The sequence below is a fragment of the Aquila chrysaetos genome, chromosome 1 (genome assembly GCF_900496995.4).
Source record: "Aquila chrysaetos chrysaetos chromosome 1, bAquChr1.4, whole genome shotgun sequence".
Lineage (NCBI taxonomy): Eukaryota > Metazoa > Chordata > Aves > Accipitriformes > Accipitridae > Aquila > Aquila chrysaetos.
This window is the reverse complement of record NC_044004.1, coordinates 83,937,385-83,957,433: the sequence shown is the minus strand read 5'-3', so window position 1 is coordinate 83,957,433 and position 20,049 is coordinate 83,937,385. Positions and strand designations below refer to the sequence as shown.

At 40.0% G+C, this 20,049-nt stretch overlaps 1 protein-coding gene across 5 annotated transcripts in view; it reads left to right on the top strand.

Moving 5' to 3' along the window:
- Positions 1-20,049, top strand: part of ANKRD17 (ankyrin repeat domain 17) — a 95,475-nt gene that overhangs the window by 51,998 nt on the left and 23,428 nt on the right. For 3 of the 5 annotated variants that reach the window (XM_030031910.2, XM_030031737.2, XM_041126989.1), the window contains exons 8-16: positions 4,264-4,501; positions 5,074-5,265; positions 5,649-5,758; positions 6,609-6,696; positions 7,692-7,819; positions 8,304-8,447; positions 9,038-9,140; positions 10,716-11,471; positions 19,123-19,271. In XM_030031910.2, the coding sequence (XP_029887770.1) occupies positions 4,264-4,501; positions 5,074-5,265; positions 5,649-5,758; positions 6,609-6,696; positions 7,692-7,819; positions 8,304-8,447; positions 9,038-9,140; positions 10,716-11,471; positions 19,123-19,271 (1,908 nt within the window). The remainder of the gene's footprint in view (positions 1-4,263; positions 4,502-5,073; positions 5,266-5,648; positions 5,759-6,608; positions 6,697-7,691; positions 7,820-8,303; positions 8,448-9,037; positions 9,141-10,715; positions 11,472-19,122; positions 19,272-20,049) is intronic. The other 2 variants (XM_030031816.2, XM_030032000.2) reach the window with 2 other exon arrangements.

Below are 20,049 nucleotides of genomic sequence, written 5' to 3'. Positions count from 1 at the left end.
CTACCTTTTACTAATAAGAGTACTTTCATGTTGCTGCTTTGCCCTTTTGAGGCAATTGTGAAATGATAGTGTAGAATAGATTACCTTTTTATAAAATTTAGTAAGATTCCGAGAACCACTCTGTTTTTTGGATAATAGTTTTTTGCTGTAGAAGACAAATACGTGTGAAGCTTTCCCTTGAAAATGTTTTGTGTGGCTACATTTTTAACACTGGAATCGTGTAATTGATGCTGGACTTAAGATTATTCCAGGCTTCCGTGGTGAAGAACGCTTGCTAAATTGATGTCTCCAGGTAGTTTTTCTGTTTGAAGTACTCTTAGGCTTGAACAGGTAATATAAGTCTCATACATCTGCATCTTCTTTAAAGCACATATCCTATTTGATACCTATTTATTATCTGAGGTAATGGGATTCAATTGCTTGGGCTTTTCCTTCAGAGATTTCTTCTGATGATGGAGTAAATGTGCCCATTTATTCCCTTTATTTCTCCTCCAGGAATTGTTTAGACTTTGGTACCCCCTCTCAGAGAAATGAATACAGTGCCATGAGTTTATTAACCCTCCACCATACCAAGGGTTGGCAGGGCTAAGCTAGCAGAATGAAAAATCCAGGAGGTGTCAGTTTGTGTTCTTAGAGCTGAGAATGTTTTGAATTATTTCCTGCTGGAGAAATGAAAATGAAACAAAATGGAGCAGAATTAGGCTCCATTTCTAGACTCCCCAGGTTTTCTTTGTGACCCTGAATTGCAGTAGGCTGTTGTGCAATGCTTACTGCAGAGGTTTCCTCTACTATTTAGGATGCATAGCTGCAGCATGCTTAGGTAGGTCAGTAGTTTATCCCTTATGCCACCGTATTCCAAATCCTTCATCTGAGTATGGAACTTAAACGTAAAACTGAATACTTGTCTCTTAAGTTTCCTTTTTACCTTCCTCTTGAAATAGATTTCTCACGGGTCAGGTTTTTCATGTCATTAGCCTTGTGTAGTGTCACGTTGTGAATCTGTGGCCGTAGAGTAGTGCCGCAAATCCTTATTTAGTCTTCCCTTCCCTGAAATAACTGTAATGGCTCTAAAATCAGCCAGTTAGGTCTATTCAAGGAAGTTAATGGCCTCAGAGATGGGAATCATTAACAGAAACCATTATACTTCTCAAGAAGTCGTTAGAAAGCCATGCAGATAAACAGGACTTCAGCTATTGTTTATCTCCTCGTCTGAAATCTTAATAGATAGCCACATAAATATCATGGGCCTTGTCCTTGTAGCGAGTTCCCTGGAAGGTGACGATAAAATTATCTTGTCTGACGTTGCAGTCGCCTTCTCATCAGGACGGCTTCTTGACAGATCAGAAATTTGCAGAGAAAGCTTCTATTTCACGGAGCAAGCCCTTGCCACCCTCTTCCCACCCCCTTCTTTCTCCAGCAGCAGATGTAAAAGAAGTCCATCGGACTTGCAGAAATGTTGAGACCTGTTGTTGTTGGTTTTTTTTTTTTATTAAGACTTAGTGAGCAATAGGAAAAAAAATCTTGTCACCCTTATTTCTGCAGGAAACTGTTCCCAAATACACATTTCCACGCTGCTGCTCAGGATTGACAGGTAGTTGAGAGTCTCTGTACCTTCAGCTCTGCTTAAGAGAGGGAGCAGCTTTCTATAACAGTTCTTAAAAAGATTGCAGGCTGAAATAAAGCAGTGCAGGAGCTTCTCATCTTGGCATGTTTTTTCTGCAGAAACAGTTGTTGCTCTTTAGTACCTGAAGAAAAATACCTTCTCTGGAGTAGCATTGAACTCGAATATATCTTAATGAATTGTTTGTATGTGGCATAGCACTTACGTACGAGCCAGTGAGACTGTTTAAACCTTGTCCTACAAGGCATTCGGGAACACTTCTGACCGAGAGATTTATTTATTTTTTTTTATAGACAGCAGTTAACATTGGTTTAATGCAAGTAAGTCGTTGGGCAATGTGACTTGCCTTGTGGGAGTGAAAAGCAGGTTTGTCTAGTTGGCACTTCCTCTTACTGCAGTACAGTGAGGGCTGAGTACTGATTGCCCACAGCGGTTGATCTTTAAAATACACCTGGTGCGCGTGTGTAGATGTGTCAGATGCCTTTCTGTGATCTAATAGCAGTTATGAGGCTTTTTACAGCTGCTGTAGAAGAGCTGAACAGCACCACCCCGTTGCAAGGTTTGTTAAAGCATGGATAGAATTTCCTTGTGTGGTTAAACACCAGCAGTTCTTCTCAAGGCTGCTTGGCCCTTGGAAGCATACCTTCATACTGCTGTTTGCCATGCTTGCTGTCAATCGGGGATGATTAGCGAGCTGTCTTGCCAGAGCCTCATGGTTGAGGCACCGTCTCTGCGTTTCCCTGAGGAAAGATTCTTTATGGAGTCTTGGAGTTTTTCCCTAAAATAGTATTGTCATTTCATGTAAAAGGTGAATATGTCCTAGTTAATGTCCTAGATATTTTTCTGAGAGGAAATCACGCTTTGCTCCCTGGATATCTAAAACACTTAAGAAAACGAAGCACAAAAATGTCAGATGCAGTTTTGTGTTTTGTCTGGAAAAGAGCTTTTTAGCGTTGTGGTTTCTAGCTTGGCGAGGATGGCTATGGCTGCGATATGCTGTCTCTTATTAGTTAATCTGAGATCAAGGCGTACTTTGTTCAATGACAACCTTGGGATAGCCTTGCGTTCCTGGTAAGCTGCTGTTTTTTCTATGCAGCCCTCCTGTGTTTTGTGTGTCAGACCTTTTCCATTATGGCTACTCCCAAGTTTGAATGATGGCAATTTCCTCATGGAGAAAACCAGCTTGGAGAGTTTGTGCTGTTGTTGGACCACAGTGGCCAAGCTGGTCTCTGTTTCTGTCTAAACCAAAGCAGAATTGAATGGCAGTTGGATAAGTTACTGTCAGGCCTCCAGTGTAAACATATAGCTGAAAAGCCACTTCAAATAGTTCCTGAATTTATGGCATACTAAAAACATGACGAAGATCATATGCTCAAATATTTTCCTTGTTTCTAAAGGAAGAAAGCAAACTTAGGAGCTACCTTTTGGTAAAACGAGTTTGACAAATTGATAATGGTATCTGGAAAATCCTGCAAGAGAAGGCTGTAGTTCAGGTGGCTCCTGTGATGTATGAGGAACCCCTGAAATATGGTCTTGGTTTTGGCTTTTCTCTTGGAGGGAGAAAGTAAGTCCTGACTCTGCTATTAAATTGAGCAGTGAAATAGCTTTGCAGGAGCCAAGAGGCGAGCAGTGTCATCGTGCACAGCTTGCTTTTAAGAAAGGAAGGAAGCAAAATTGTTAAACTTAAATCTTATCTTCTAACAGACTGCATGGACGTTAGGACAAACTGTATTCCTGACATGCATGCTTTTTATAACTAAAATACACTGTATTTAACAAATGATGCAACTGCATGTTGAATTTAAAACCAAATTCCCTCTCCTTGACCAAGTGGGGAGCATTGGCATTCAGTGACTTGTTTGTAATGTAAAGGTTTTATAGTCTTTAGGAAGAACATCAAAACCTGTTCTTACATGTAAGAGAAGGTTTGGTTGTTTTTTTTTTGTCTGACATTCTCTTAATACTCCTGTATTTATTAGACTGCTTGTGGTGTTAGTAGTAAATTGTTGGCAGAACACAAGAAGAAATAGGTTTGAGTGGTAACTTACTTAGAATTCGTGTTCCTCACATAATTTCACACGTACGGTTCTGCATCTGCAAGTCTTTAACAAAGAGGAGTATTGGGTGTTAGAGGATTTCGGTATTGTTCTTGTGGAGGAGGTAAGCTTCTAAAATAGTGTTGAGCTGCTTCTCAACTGTTTGCGTTTTGTTCCACCCTGCCACGCTCAACTCCCTCCACCCCCCACCTCCCAGCCCTCTGCCCCAATAAGCTGATCCCAAACACTTGAACTTGAGTCTGATATGAAGAAGTTGACCAGCTTGCTGCTTAGACCATCGGCAGGCGAAGTGTGATATGTGATTCGCAATATTTTTGTTTTGAATTGAACAGGTCCAGTAAACCATGCTTGAAGTTTCTTCAGGTGCCTATTTAAGAGTTCATCTTTAGCCTTTATCCAAATACTTAGGGAAAATATTTAGGAAAACTATTAAGCACCTTTTATTGGGTTTTTTACTTCTTTACTCACTGGTTGCTTTCTGTGTCTTCTGAGGGACTCTTGAGTTGGTGGCTACTTAAAGCTTTGGAGAATAGCATTTTCTTTCTATTTTGATGTTCTTTTGGTCTTGGTTTTTTGAATTCCTAGGACGGCCATGTGGAAGTGGCAAGATTACTTCTTGACAGCGGAGCTCAGGTGAACATGCCTGCTGACTCTTTTGAGTCTCCATTGACTTTGGCAGCCTGTGGTGGGCATGTCGAACTGGCAGCTTTGTTAATTGAACGTGGAGCTAACTTGGAAGAGGTAAACGATGAAGGATACACACCCCTAATGGAAGCAGCTAGAGAAGGCCATGAAGAGATGGTGGCACTGTTACTTGGTCAAGGTAACTATTGTGGTGCCTTCCGTGGACTGTAATTCAAGAGGCAACTGCATATGTTAGGGGGGGGGTGAAAAAAAAGCTAAGTTACTGTAATTTTTGTGTCCTTCTTCAACAACTTGTGAACTCCCCATGGTCTGCCCCCTTCTTGAGCAGTTGGTGGGGTTGTTTTGTTTTTAGCAAAATATCCTTTGCTCCACTTGTTGACTTTGTAAGTGGTCATTCTGAATTGTTCCTCAGTACAGGTTTGTATTTTTCAGACAGATACAGAATAGTGAACAGTTTACGTGGGTAACTTGCGGTCTGTCTTGGCATATCTGGAGATGGTGTTATTGCTGAAAAGCTGTAGAGAAGTGCTTTGAGGCCCTCAGAGTGGTTTCCAAAGTAGTTTAATAAAGTTGAAATATTTTAGTTTGGTATGCTATGATTTTAGAAGAAAGTTTCTGCAGCTCAAGAAATGAGATGCACAAGGCATCTTCTTACTACGTATCAGGAAATGGCTTTGTCTGCTGATAATGGTTTCAGTGACTGGTGTTTTCTGATGAATGTGTGGTTTTGGTATTGTGTTTTGTTTTAAGGAGCAAACATCAATGCTCAAACAGAGGAGACGCAAGAAACGGCATTAACTCTGGCTTGCTGTGGAGGTTTTTTGGAGGTGGCAGACTTTCTTATTAAAGCAGGAGCTGACATAGAACTTGGTTGTTCCACACCTTTGATGGAGGCTGCTCAAGAGGGTCATTTGGAGCTGGTTAAATATTTATTAGCTGCAGGTATGGAGGAATTTTGTTAACAGTTTTGTAAAGACTTATTGTAAGCTTAAGAGAAGAATATCTTTTTCCATATTCATTCCATATTCATTAGCAGCTTCTTGAAATTGACTGCAAAGGTTTGTTGAACCTTAAGTAATTTATTAGTTGGACCCTAATTTAGCTTTTGAAGATTGAGTTGATATAAACTTGTTTGGAATGGAACTTCTAGTTTGTTTGGGTTTTTTATTTCTCTAGAGTATGATTAAGTTGTCAAATTCATAGATGTTGGATTGGAAGGGGGAGGTTAAAAATTTGCTATCTGATCTGGTAAAGATTATGAAGAGACGTGCATATTTTCTGTAATGAACTTCATGAAGCTTACGTGCTTGTTCCTACTGCTTCAGGGGCTAATGTGCATGCAACAACAGCAACAGGTGACACAGCACTGACATATGCCTGTGAAAATGGCCATACTGATGTAGCAGATGTCTTACTTCAGGCAGGCGCAGATCTGGTAAGTCTTTACCTTCTTAAAAAAAAAATTCTAATTAGGAAATAAAATTATAAAGGTCTAATTATTTATTTAATTATTTATTATGATTTTTGGTCCCATGTTTATTGCTGAAGACTTAACAAGTTTGCTGTTAATTGTTATAGTTGTATTCAAATTATCTTTTAACCTTTTCCTTTTAACTAAGTGAGAATTGGTGATGCTTTTCTAATGGATTTTAGGCTGTTTAATTACCTGAAAGTGCTTAGGTCAGTTACAGTACTTTGGTGGTTGATGTCTAAAGCATTTCCAAGCCATTCAAGGTTGCTTGTGTGGAAAAATAGGGGATTTTGTTCTTTTGTCATGTGCAGTCCTGAATGGTATTCTGCTTTGAATTGTTGAGCTGATTATGGGTTAGTACTTGTACCTGCGAATTTGTTCTGTTCCTTATGCAGCAAACAGTTGGTAGTTCTGTTCTCATGTGACTATTTAGTGTACCGTAATGGAATTAAGATGACAGAGGTAAATAGATTTTTACATTTCAGTAGGCTTGTACACCAGTATGTTACCAAACAGTGAAGTTAAGCATGACAGAACACATTTTGTTTAACTAAAATCCCCACCATGTGCTTGAGCGTTTCTTGTCCAGGAGTCTCAGACATGGACAAAGGTAGGCAGATAATTTCATCTGTCTGCAAGATACACTCAGTTCACATGTTAGGTAAATTTTTATGTCTATAGTTTGTGAAACGGTAAAAAGGGATCTTCCATGTCTGGTGTCTTTCCATTCGAAAAACCCAAAAGGCTGAATTGCATCCTTTCACGTGTGCTGCTTTTGAGTTTTGAATTCTAAGCCTTTCTTTATCTGCTGTAGGAGCATGAATCAGAAGGTGGAAGAACTCCTCTCATGAAAGCTGCAAGGGCAGGTCATGTTTGCACTGTTCAGTTCTTGATTAGCAAAGGTAAGAGTGTGAAAAGGTTTTGGTTTTCCTGCTGTTAGAAATACTCAAAGTTAAGAGCATGTCAGTACTAGTGTAACTTCCTTGGATTTGTTTCAAATATTTTAACTCAAGTAGGTCATGGATTCTCAAAGTAGGCATGTAACGATCACCTCTGGTTTCTGGTGAGATTAGTGGGAACTGCAGCTAGTTCTAAAAATAATTATATTCCAGTCTCTAATTCCTAGTAAAAGCAGCAACAGTAGTAGTGGTTACTGGGTGTCTCCATGCTCCTGGTGCAGCTTTTGAGCACTGTCTCTTCAGAATTTTAACTCTGAGTGCTTGTTTGTTTCGAAGTTTTGACTGTAACTTGCTTGATGTTGTCAGAACTATTAGCTCCAGCCTTACATCACTGTTGAATGCATAGAGTTGATACAGAGCTCAGAATTGCTGTTTTTGCTCTCTTGAGCCTATATTGATGGATTTTTCTTGCACCTTTTATGTATGGAGCAGGATTGGCCTAAAGCTTCCTGTGTGATACAATTTTCCCTGTGTAGGTTGTAGAGGAAAGAAGCAGAGCTGTGATTAATCATCTGCTTTCTGGTGCTGAGATGCATGGATCCGTGCACTGGATCTTAGCCGGGGATTTTTGTGTTTTTGTGGGTTTTTTTTGTTTTGTTTTGTTTTGTTTTTAAAAAGTCATAGCCCTGGCACAATTGCTGGCAAATTTAAAAGCAGTAGGTTCACCTGCTATGCGATGTTCCACACTTATAATGTAGCCATTTGATAAGTGAGTTTGGAGTGCTCATCCAGGTAGGGTTGATTTTCTTTTTGTGACGTATTAAATGGTCTTCTGATGATAGTAATAATTGGCCGTTCAATTTAATTTTTCAGTCGTAAGTCTGCAGCCATGGAGAAGTATTTTCATATTTAAGAAAAAAGTTAACTTTATCTCACTTTTGGTAGAGGAGAACAGGTTGAAGTCATCTTAAATAATCTTACCCCCTCTGTTTTTGAAGGAGCAAATGTGAATAGGACCACAGCTAACAACGATCATACCGTATTGTCGCTGGCCTGTGCTGGAGGTCATTTGGCAGTGGTGGAGTTACTGCTAGCTCATGGTGCTGATCCTACGCACAGATTGAAGGTTTGTCGCTTAACTACTTTACTTTCCTCTGAGGTGGTCTTTCATTAATCTCAAAACTAACGAGAGTCGAGTGAATTTGCTCCTTTTGTATTCTCTGCAACTGACTCAACATGTCATGATTTCAGTAGAAGGAAGATAGCAGAGCTGGTATTCCCACAAGCAGGCATTATGCTCATGAATATATCTATAGAAGTTGGAGTTAGGAGGAGTGCAAGGTCTATTGATTACCATGAATGTAAAGGTTGCGCTCCAGTTATAAGGTCATGATTGTGGAAGGAAAATGTTAAAGTACAATGTCTTTTTTTTTTTTTTTTTTTTTTTTTTTTTTTTTTTTTTTTAATACTTAGAGTCCTTGAGTTTACATGTGGACTTAATGCGGATTCAATGAATATTCATTAAAGCAGTGTGTCATGTCTCCCAAAATGCTTGTGTTGTCATGTTTTGATGATGCTGTTTTATAACACTGTGACCTTTCCCTCTTTAGGATGGATCAACTATGTTAATAGAGGCAGCAAAAGGTGGTCATACCAGTGTGGTTTGTTACCTTCTAGATTACCCAAACAACTTGCTTTCTGCTCCTCCACCTGATGCTACTCAGCTGACCCCACCATCCCATGATTTAAATAGGGTAAGATTTAAGGGCTGGTTATCTGTGGATTCGTGGGGCTTTTTTGCATTTCTTCTTGCAGCTTACTCAAGAGTTTAAAGATGAGAGAAGAGTCAGTCATGTCATTTCATGAACTACTGAACTGTAGGTGAACACACTGAAAATTACTCGAGCTGTCGTGAGAGTGGTGAAAACTTTGAACGTGATCGCCTAGTGCTTTCATCGTTCTTCTTATTGCTCTATAAATATTATTGGAAAAAATGATGAGGGGAAAAAAAAATCCAGGAGGTGAAAAGGTCTGCTTTAATGAGATTCTTCAGAATTACATTTGTAGCCCATTGTGGCTTGTATTTGCTTTACCATAGCATATCGCTGTACCATGCTGAGATGAGTATTGTTTGGCAAGTAATTTCTTAGGTTAAAAATGCAAAGTATATAGATGTCAGATGATCTCAAATTAACAACTGTTGAACTCAGCATATTAAAAAACGTATTAAATGTTACTAGTCACCATTAAAGTCTGCTTTTCTAACAGGTTTTGTTTACCTTCTATTGAATTATAACTAGATTAGAGTATGAGAAAAGTAATCTGTTAGTATCCAACGTTTTAGGCTCCTCGTGTACCAGTGCAGGCGCTGCCCATGGTCGTCCCACCCCAGGAGCCTGACAAACCCCCTGCTAATGTCGCCACAACCCTTCCCATCAGAAATAAAGGTCAGTCTTAGTTCTGGAGCTTATGTTCTAAATATCCTTCCTAGGTAGAAGATAGAGGGTTGCACTTCTAGCAGAGTAGTTCCTATGAAGAGTGTTTATGGATTCAGTCAAGGAAACTGCAATTTTTTTTTTTTTTTTTTTAAATTTTTTTTTTTTTTTTTAGGATTTGCTTATCTGCCAAATACAAAGTGTCAGTCATCTAACCCTGTAATCATAAAGTGTCAAGAAATCTGCCTAAGTAAATATGTTAAAATATGTATTAGTCTGACATACTGGACTAATGCAGAATGTCACCCAGAAGCCTATATAAATTTGATAATGGAAGTTGTAAAAACAATGTTAATCTCCATATCGTAGTTGATTCGATAGTTTGTGTTTACGTAGTTTACTTAGGATAGTAGTCTTGGAGTGGGTTTGACTAATTTGATTGAAGGCAGAATTTCTTGTGCTATAAAATACTTAGTCTGATGTGGCTCAGGTCCTCCTAGGACTAAATTTGCATCTATTTTGATATTGCCATTTTGACACTTAACGCTTTCTGTACTTAAGAATTCTCTTCCAAAACAAATTTTATCAAGGATCAGCAATAGTGCAAATACAGGCGTGCATGTCATAAAATTAATACTGTGTGTACACTTGTATTGTTCTGGAAATACAGCGAGGATGACTGGAAGAAACTGGGCACCTCCACTGCCTCAAATCCTGAGTTTTGATTTGCCTTTCGCCCTTCAAAATTAATTGATTGTTCCTTCTCCAACTGGTATGGCAGACCATGTCAGCTGTGTTACTGTGGACTTCTTCATAAAAGATGAATTGGATTAGTCCATCACGCATTCTTACAGGAAGGCTGAAATATTTGCCTTGCCTGGCCAGAGAACTGAGTTTTGACACAGGCAAAATCATGTCTGCTATGGATTAAATGTAGTGGCTAAACATAGCCTGTTAGATCACGTTAAATATAAATGACTATCTTGGGTTCTAGCACTGTTTGTCAACTGAGAAAAGCTGGATACCTGTAGTGAAAGGATTCAGTAGTTCTAGAAAGTGTAGTGCTTCCTAAAATGTGCCGAGTTATTCACAAAACTGGTGGCCTAGAACAAGTCGCCTGTCCCTCGAGATGTTTTTGCATCACTTTTGCTGTGCTTTCAAGGCTGTAACCATACTTTTATGTCTTAACACGATACCAGACGCAAAACATCACGTAAAGAGACAGCATATCCTTTCTTTTTGTTTCCATTTATCTTGTAGCACCACTTGATAGCAGCGGCTCTTGAGACAATCGCTTCATTTGGCAAAAGTATAACAATAGTTGGAATAGATAAGTCAATGTAGCACAGGGTTATTTGGAATGTATGCGCAGTAATCTGTACTGTTAAATTGCAATCTGACTGCTGTATTAAAATTGATAGCGAAAGATACGGTTTTCTTTGAGGGCCTTGCAGTACACGCTGACCTTCTGTGGGTGCTGTGTCTTGGTGCATAACCGGCCATTTAGCATCCCAACAGTAGCTCTATAATGAGGATGCCATTCATATGCACTTCCATTGGTTCTGAGGGGGTTTCTTTTTCACACAGCTGCTTCTAAACAAAAGTCCAGCAGTCATTTGCCAGCAAACAACCAGGATGTACAGGGTTACATCACCAATCAGTCTCCAGAGAGCATTGTAGAAGAGGCTCAGGGCAAGTTGACAGAGCTGGAGCAGAGGATAAAAGAAGCCATAGAGAAGAACGCTCAGCTGCAGTCCCTGGAATTGGCACACGCTGACCAGCTCACCAAAGAGAAGATTGAGGAGCTGAACAAAACGAGGGAGGAACAAATTCAGAAGAAACAAAAGATTTTGGAGGAACTGCAGAAAGTGGAGCGAGAGTTACAGCTGAAAACTCAGCAGCAGCTAAAAAAGCAGTATCTAGAGGTAAAAGCGCAAAGAATTCAGCTCCAGCAGCAGCAGCAGCAACAGTCTTGCCAGCATCTGGGACTACTGACTCCTGTTGGGGTAGGAGAACAACTCTCAGAGGGAGACTATGCACGATTACAGCAAGTGGACCCCATCTTACTTAAAGATGATCCTCAGCAAGCTGCTGCGCAGACGGGTTTTGCACCAATTCAGCCTCTGGCGATGCCACAAGCTTTGCCTCTGGCAGCAGGTTCCTTACCTCCAGGGTCCATCGCAAATCTTACAGAACTGCAAGGTGTTATAGTTGGACAGCCAGTATTGGGCCAAGCACAACTAGCAGGGCTGGGGCAAGGAATACTGACAGAAACACAGCAAGGGTTAATGGTAGCCAGCCCTGCTCAGACGCTCAATGACACGCTGGATGACATCATGGCAGGTGGGTTTATATTGTTATGAGCAGGTATAATATTTGCTTGACCAGTTGAGGCTATGTCCACTTCTTTATATGTGTGTGTGTGTGTGTTTGTGTATTCCCGCTAGCTCTACAGCCAGTACCGCTAGCCTGCTGATCCCTGTGTTTAGGAGTTCAGAAAACTAGTTTTAACTTTTCAATTTGCAGGGTTGCCTTTCCTTTTGTTGAGCTAACTGGTGCCTGTTTGTCAGGTTGGTATGTCAGAAGTGGCATTTTTAACTCTTGGTAGGTTGGGGGGTGATATGCTAGGGTCTAAACAGTTCTATTTCGGCCTCTTTGTAGCTCAGGAGCAACATCTTGACGAAACTGGTTAGTACCTGGGACTAGGTAACTGAGAACTGACTTGGAGCGCTCAGAATAGGCTTTGAGCGACTATAGCACCACATCGAGCCTATAAAGTGTAAGGAACATGTAGGCTTGTCTTTCGAAGGAGAGCTGCTCTAGTTGGCCTTGAATAGTCTACTTATTGGAAGGTTTTACTTCTGTTTGGGGAAAAAAAAATGATGATCCTATGACTTTTTAAAATCTCGACTCATAAAAATGGCTGCTTTGCCAGCGAAAACCAAATTTAGCCTTACCAAATTCTTAATTGCTTTGGAGAATTCTTTACCTGGTGACATCAGTCCTTTAAGGCCTTAAGTAGTAAAATAAAAGAATGAAACAGGTTTTAAATAGCGCAGGAAATCTGAGTTGTTAGTGTTTGTTTCCTTTACACCCCCTTCAGTTGCACTTAATCCCCTTTCCGTGTTAAAAGTGGTCGCTGAAATGCTCATTTTGACTACTTAGTTGAATACAGATTAACTGTTTAGGACAAAGTATTTAAAAAATCATGTCAATTTGCTGAGGTGCTTTTGGTTAGGCTGATGAACTTTCATTTTTAAAAGTGCTGTCTGTTTTGACAAGTCTGCTTTGTAAAAGACTTCAGCATGAGGGGTGTGTGCTGGAGGAAAGACAGGCCTCTCAGAATGTTTTAGCCCAGAGGTGTGGAGAGCTGGTCCTGCGTATACTGCAAGAGTTACTGGAGGACAGTAGTGGTGCAGAGTGAATAGAAGATACGATAATTGTTAAAAATACCAAGTGGTGATTGTTGAAAATACTTGGAACAACGCTTTACATATTAGGCACCTAATGAGTAACCTGATGTTCAGGAAAAGCCTCATTAAAGAGTACTGAAACTTACGGGAGCTACAGAGATTTGTTTTCTGAAAATCTAGTGTTAGAATTGAAGCCTAGACATAAAGATTGGAAGCTGTCAGTGGATAAAACCAAACTGGATGCATGAAAAAGTAGATAAAAAACCCTACATCTGTCACGTGGAGCTGCTGGGGTACATAACAATACCAGCTACTCAATTGAAGAGATAGGATAATTACAGTTCTTGGTTACTTGTGAAGCATCTGTGCAATGCACTTCAGTTGTGTTCAGATATAATTTAAACTTTGAGTTAGGACATCTGTGAAGTCTTTAACTGCATATAACATCTTGAGAATCTACGATTTTAGGTCATCTGCCACGTACCCAAATGCTCATGCGTGCCTTTCTGGAAAGGTCAGGTATTTCCAATGTGAATTTTGGGTGAATGTTTTTGTACTGCTTAGTCCCAGTTCTTAGTATGTGCGTACACACATGCAATTGGGAGTGAGGTCTAAAGTCATAGGATCGTAGAATAGTTTGGGTTGGAAGGGTCCATTAAAGGTCATCTAGTCCAATCCCCCTGCAATGAGCAGGGAAATCTTCAACTAGATCAGGTCGCTCAGAGCCCCGTCCAGCCTGACCTTGAAGGTTTGCAGGGACAGGGCATCTGCCACCTGTGCCAATGTTTCACCACCCTCAGTGTTAAAAAAAAAAAAACCAAACCAAAACCAAAAGAGTCTTCCTTCTATCTAGTTTATATCTACCCTCTTTTAGTTTAAAACCATTACCCCTTGTCCTATTGCAACAGGCCCTGCTAAAAAGTTTGTCCCTACCTTTCTTACAGGCCCCTGTTAAGTACTGAAAGGCCACAGTAAGGTCTCCCCAGAGCCTTCTCTTCTCCAGGCTGAGCAACTCCAGTCTGTCAGCCTTTCCTTGCAGGAGAGGTGTTCCATTCCTCTGACGATGTTTGCAGCCCTCCTCTGGACCCGCTCCAACAGGTCCATGTCTTTCCTGCGCTGAGGACTCCAGAGCTGAACGCGGTAGAGGGGCAGAATCCCTTCCCTTGACCCGCTGGCCACGCTGCTTTGGATGCAGCCCAGGATAGCGTTGGCTTTCTGGGCTGCGAGCGCACATTGCTGGCTCATGCCCAGCTTTTCATCCACCGGTACCCCCAAGTCCTTCTCCGCAGGGCTGCTCTCATCCCCCAGCAAAAAAAAATGGCGCTCTGGAAGGCGTCGGTGGCAAGTCTGTTAAAAGCTGTACGGATGTTATTCCATCTTTGCTTTTCTGTGAAGTGGCTGACTTTAGGGTTTGTTTTTTTTTTTTTTAAGCGAGAGCAGATACAGACCTGAGTATACAATTTAAGTGCGAGCTTGAATCCACACATCAGAATTTACTGTGGAGGTGAAATGGGCTCAATGTAATACAAAACATTTAAGCAGCAGCTAAATATTTTGTTAGTAGCTTTGTGTATTGCTTTAATAGGAACCCTCTAGAATATTCCCATGGATTTACATCTCTGTTCCTGAGATGATTTCTGTTTAGTTCCATCACAGAGCTGTGGCTTGCAGCAAGGGTTACAGAACCCAAGCTTCACCTTGACTGTGCAAACTATCCAGTGTTCATCTCTGTGCTTAATTAGTTGGAAACAATGAGTTTAAGTTTCCCATTTTAAGTACTTGTTTCCAACAAGGCCAGGTGTGCAAATGCTGGTATTTGTCAGAGGCGAGCGTAAGCATGGGTATCGCTGTAGAGGTCAAGTGTTGTTGCTAGATCAAGTCAGGGACTTCAGAGTAGGATTCCTTGCTATTAGAGGAGCTAGTTGGTGTTACCAGAGGTTTATGCAGTTGGCCTGGAAACACAGTGACAGAATGTACCAAGTTACGGGGTTTGGGGTTTTTTTAAAGAACGAAATAGGGTATGTTGAAAAAGTAGTAAATAATCTTTCAGTTTTAACTTTGGGCTCCTTTCTGGTCCTGCTATAATTGATGACAAGCGAAAGGTTCGCTCTTCAGCTTCAGATGTTGGACAGGTTCTTTGCTTCCTGTGAGGCTAGTGAATAGAAATATTTTTTTAGGGCTAGTTATGTAACACTTGCATGAAAACATTGTGTATGTTAAATGGTGTGTTAAATACATAAAGAAAAAAGTATATACCTGTTTTTTTTAATAGCAAACTTTTTTTAAAGTAGGTACTATTCAAAGGATTATGTCCAGTAACAGAGCCTCACAAAGAGCTTCAGGCATCTTGAAGCACTTGATAAGATTAATTCCTGGAAGCCACCTTGTGGGATGCGTCCATTTTAACTGTAGCTGCCTAAATTAATACCTAAGACAGAATATGCATTCACGTTCTTAACTCCATACTGAAAAAATAACTGTAGAGCGGCAGCAGCACACAAAAATCGGGAGGTTCTGTCCCACTCGTGACCCGTGCAGGAGCTGCAGAAAACTGAGGATGCAAGCTTTTATGCACTGGTGTAACTACAGTGGGCTGCTGGCAGTGGTTATGCCGTTCTTCCAAATGGATGGTAAATGCATTTAGACCTTTGTCCTTGAGATATTAAAAGACTTCCCTTTATTGCTAGCAGCTGGTTTTGTGTGGGACTGAGCCTGTCGCAGTCTACCTTTCATGCTGTAACTAGTAATCGTCAAGACTACACGTGTGGCGTGGTTTTTCGGGCTTCATCCCATGGCGCTGTTAGTGCATAGAAGCAACACTATGTGTTTGTGTTTGAATTCAGAACATAACTTTGACTCTTGTAATTCGAGGCATGTTATGCATCTGAAGTGTTCTGTATTGATTTTAAGCATGTGTGGCAGGAACATAGCTTTTAATAACTTAAGATACTACAGAGAAATTGGGGGCAGAGGAGAAGAAGCTGATGTGGAACAAGCCTGCTGAGTTGGCTTGAAACAAGGTGAAAAAGCTGAGGTATCTAACACGTTTCTTGTAACGTATTTTTTTTTCAGTCCCTCATCTTGGCTTATGGCAATGTGATGTGAAACAGTTCTTTTATACATCTACTGTTGACATTATAGGAGATAAGGAATAAATGCATAAGAACAATGCTGTGCCCACAATCAGACAACACCAGTAAGAAGCTTAAATGGTCGACATAAGGATGAAATGGGACTATAAAGGTGCTTGGTTTCTGTAACATCTTGCGCTTTGTGAAGATACGAAGTGTTCAAGGAAGCAGCAAACTTGAACAGCGCAAGCAACCCCATGTTTCTTTCAAAATGTCAGGCTTTTTCTAGACATACGTTTTGATTTAGGACATGTAGATCAGTGAGGAAAAAATCCTGTTGGCTCAAATGTCAATTATCTTGTGTTAGTTTTCAGGTTTTTTTAATTTTGTCAGCTTGGCTGTTTGCTTTCCTCCCCTGATCCTAGGGCGGTGTTTGTAAGCCAAATGCCTCTCTGGATGGTGAGGCTGTTGTGCATGGGGGAGAAGGTAGCAGCTGTGAGGATGTCCTGTTTTTACTTTAAGCTAAGAGACAGTTGAGATCTCCAGAAAGCAAGCAATATGAAAAGCAGCTGTGCTTCTAATATCAGTAAGTGCAAAACTGGTTGTCTAATGTTCAAATCTAAAAGACTTTGACCAGAGTAGTCAAATGGTGCTTGGAGTGATGTATTCTGACAAAGAAGCTTGACCTTGTTTCATAACATGATTCAGACTGGTAGTTGGTCCCCTACCAAGGCATGTATATGCTAAAATATTGTAATAGTGAGCTAGCTTTTAAGACTGTTAGCCCAGGCATAAAGTAATGATGGTTTAATGTTGAAGTACAGACTTACAGTTAAATTTTGCCACTGTTGGGTTAGAATAGATGGAGGGGCAGAGGGGAAAGATAAACCTTTGACCATCAGTGCATGTAGATTTGATGATCAAGCTAGTTGGTTACTTTTTTCACTGCTCAAGACTGTTGTCAAAACCTTTTGGCTTACTGAAAACTTCTAATATTTTCGTTTGGACACGGTAAAGGTTCTGTTCATTGCCCTTGGCATGTTCATTACAAATTTGAAGTCTGCACAGGTGATGTTGAAATAAATATAATCTAAGTCATTACCCATAAAAATTAATATCTTGTCTCAGTGAAATGTGCTGTAGGGATATGAACTATATTTGTTGTTGGTGAATTATTGCTGAAGCACACTTGAAATATATCTAATATGAGAACTGTAAGTCAACATGCATATTCTGCTCTACTAGCATGCATAAAAACATTTTTATATGGGTTGTACAATAAAGGTTTTCTTCCTTGTGGAAAGAGGGGTGTTGGCTTTTAAACGTGTCTCTCTTGGTTTTTTGTTGTTTTGTTTTTCCTCCCCCTCACTGTAACACACTGGTATTAAAAAAAGAGTTTACCTGAGTTCAGACCTTCTTAACTACCTTGATTTGGTTTTTTTTTTTCTCTTTTTAAGTCTAAGAACTTTAATAGTGCCTCCTGTAATATAGTAGATGCTCCCCAGCTCCCATATTGGGACTACAGCAGTAATTCTTAGCAACTGTTTAAAATACACGTGCTATTGTAGTAGGGTGAACTTTTCATGTGTGGATTATTTGATAATCATGCTTTTATATAATGCAAGTTAAGCGTACGTGGTTAGTTTCCACTCTGTTTTAGCATCTTTATTGGGTTTCTTTTGGACTAGCTGTGAGAGTCAAGAATCATGATGCTTTATAATTCCGTTAGTATTTTATGCTGCTTTAACTTCTTCTTCGAATTTACAGAAAGAAGGTAAATATGCTAGTTTTTCAGAATTACTTGTTATGACTGTATATGTCAAGAGGGAAGCAGGAGTTGAAACTGACACCTTCTTATCCTTCTATATGAAACCAATTTGAAGTTGTGTTTTTAGGTTATATTTCTAATTTACAGTCAGGATAAGGCATGACACGAGTTTAAATTAGATGTTCCACTGAATGATATTTTGTTATGATCTTTGGTTAGTTCTCCTCTGTACAGAACTCCCTTAGGCCATAGTTTTTGACCTTATGTCAGAATATTTTGGCTTAGCTTCTGTATGTTTCTTTTAATCTATACCTAGAGTGATCTGTCTTGTAAGGTGAGAGAAGTTTTTAAAGGGTATTCTAATATAAAGATCAAGGGAGTTAGAATCTTGATTTACTCTTAAATATAAGGTTAATCATACTTCTTGTGTTATAAGTTGAGGCTTCTTTGTTTCTCTCAGTGACATTTATTAGCTGCTTTACTGGGATTTGGTATAGGAAGTCCAGAAGTTAAATAAGTAACGGATGAAAAACTTAGGAGCCTTGCAGAGGAGGGAGTACGCAAATCGGCATGTTAGGATACAATTTTTGTGGCATCTGTTGGAAAAACTTAGCACTTCAAATTAAATACAGGAGCTAATTATCAATGTCTGGCAGTTATAGACATGGCTGATTATTAAACCTGTTTGAAAAATGAACAGGACTTGAAAAGTTGGGGATAAAGGGGCATTGTTTTGTTGTTCCATAAGGTTACTTGGTGGTGCATACTAGATGAACACCGACAATATGTGGAAACTGCATTTCTTTCATTTTGCAGTTAAAGGTGTTTTTGTCAACTTGACAGGAGAAGTGTACAATATTTTATCTTCTCCTTTGCTGATCACACCTGATAAAGACCTGTACAAATACTGAAGAAAAGTCAGGGAGAAAAACATAGAGTGCTTTTAAGGAGGGGGGGGGGGGGGGGGTGGAAATAGGAAAATGGGAGTTTCCCCCCACAGGCTGTTTTAGATTCAAGTTTGCTCTGCGCTTGTAAACATTATATGTATGAAGTGAATTTCAGGGAAGTGTGCCAGTCGGTGCTATTTTGTGTCATGTCGATACACTGTCATCAACTATAAAATGGTGTTACCTTTTGCTTATCCTAACAACCTTCACCAAAGTTTCTGCAAAATGGCTGTTAAGAAGCTTCCACTTCTCTGGTTTCAACAAATTCTGCCATGTGAGCATCCTGATGCTAGCACTGTTGCTTTTTTGTTATGTTTATGGGGGCTGGGGGGTTGGGGGTTAAAGGTTGGACAGACTTTTATATGAGAATCTTCAAACTGTTTTAAGAAAAATTACATAGATGCCCATTGATTGGACTTGTACTGCGGTCGTGTTTCTAAAAGTATGGAACTCCTGGTCCAAATAATGGCTGACTTGTTGTAGGAAAGATTTTTGTTTTAAAAAAAAAAAAAAAAATAATTTTTTTTTGTGGTGGGCTTCTAGAAAACATGCCAATCTGATACTTACCTATTTCTTTGATTGAATACTGATAACCTTTTTCATAGTTGTTAAATTCAAAAAGTTAAAGGTTCAAAGATTGGGTTAAATGTGTAAAATACATATTTGTGGAAAACTAAGTTTTTAAGGAGTTCTGTCTGTCGGTGGGAGTTCTGTCCCACTGTCCATTTATTGTCACATTTAACTTTTGAAGTAAAGTGTTTTGCTTTTACTAAGTGTAATTATTCTGTTCAACAGCAGTGAGTGGAAGAGCATCTGCAATGTCAAACACTCCTACCCACAGCATTGCAACTTCTGTCTCCCAACCTCAGACGCCAACTCCGAGTCCTATCATTTCTCCTTCAGCCATGCTGCCAATCTACCCTGCTATAGATATCGATGCACAGGTAAGCCTGCAATTGTCCGTGCAGCACAGATGCGTGAAGCCATTTTGCTTCTGCATCTTGAATAATTCAACGATGGTAAACAGCTCTGTTGTGTAACGAATTGGGTTCTAGAGGCTTGATTTGCTGCTTTTAGAAAGCCTGTACAACTCCCCGGAGAGTTGCAACCCACTTTCCTCTGTGCTCTTGCTGAACAACAGAGAAGGTCTTTTGAATGACTAAACACTTGGATTTCTTATTTCTTTGTTGTCGGGAGTGATTATGAGAAATGGCAAAGTTGTCTTCTGACAGAAATCAAATATTCTTCTGGCCTGGTATCCTAAGACAAAAATAAGCCTTAAAATGTTGCACACTGTTGTTTCTGGTGGTGCTTGAAGTTGTTGGCCAACAATCTCCCAGTTTGACAGAAGTATGGAAGTATTGAAACTAATAATTTTTTTAACAAGAGGAAATGATGCAAGCTCTCATTTCCACTAAAGAACAGGCATTTCTGTATTGAAAGGAATTTTAAATAGGGCTACTTTATGTTGACTTGCAGCTAGCTGGCCATCAGAAAAAAAAAAGCACACATATACTAGCTAGCATACGTATATGCATAGCCCTATACATAACGCAGCTAAGATATGGGCAGTGTGGAGAATAGGAGAGGCATGAGATAGTTGTGGAGAAAGGGGGAGAAGCCTCTGGGAAACTGGGCTTGGCTACTTCAGCTGCTCGTGGTACTTGGCTTGGTTTCTACTGTGGCTGTGTCCTGGAGCTCTTGCCACAACCTGACCGGCCT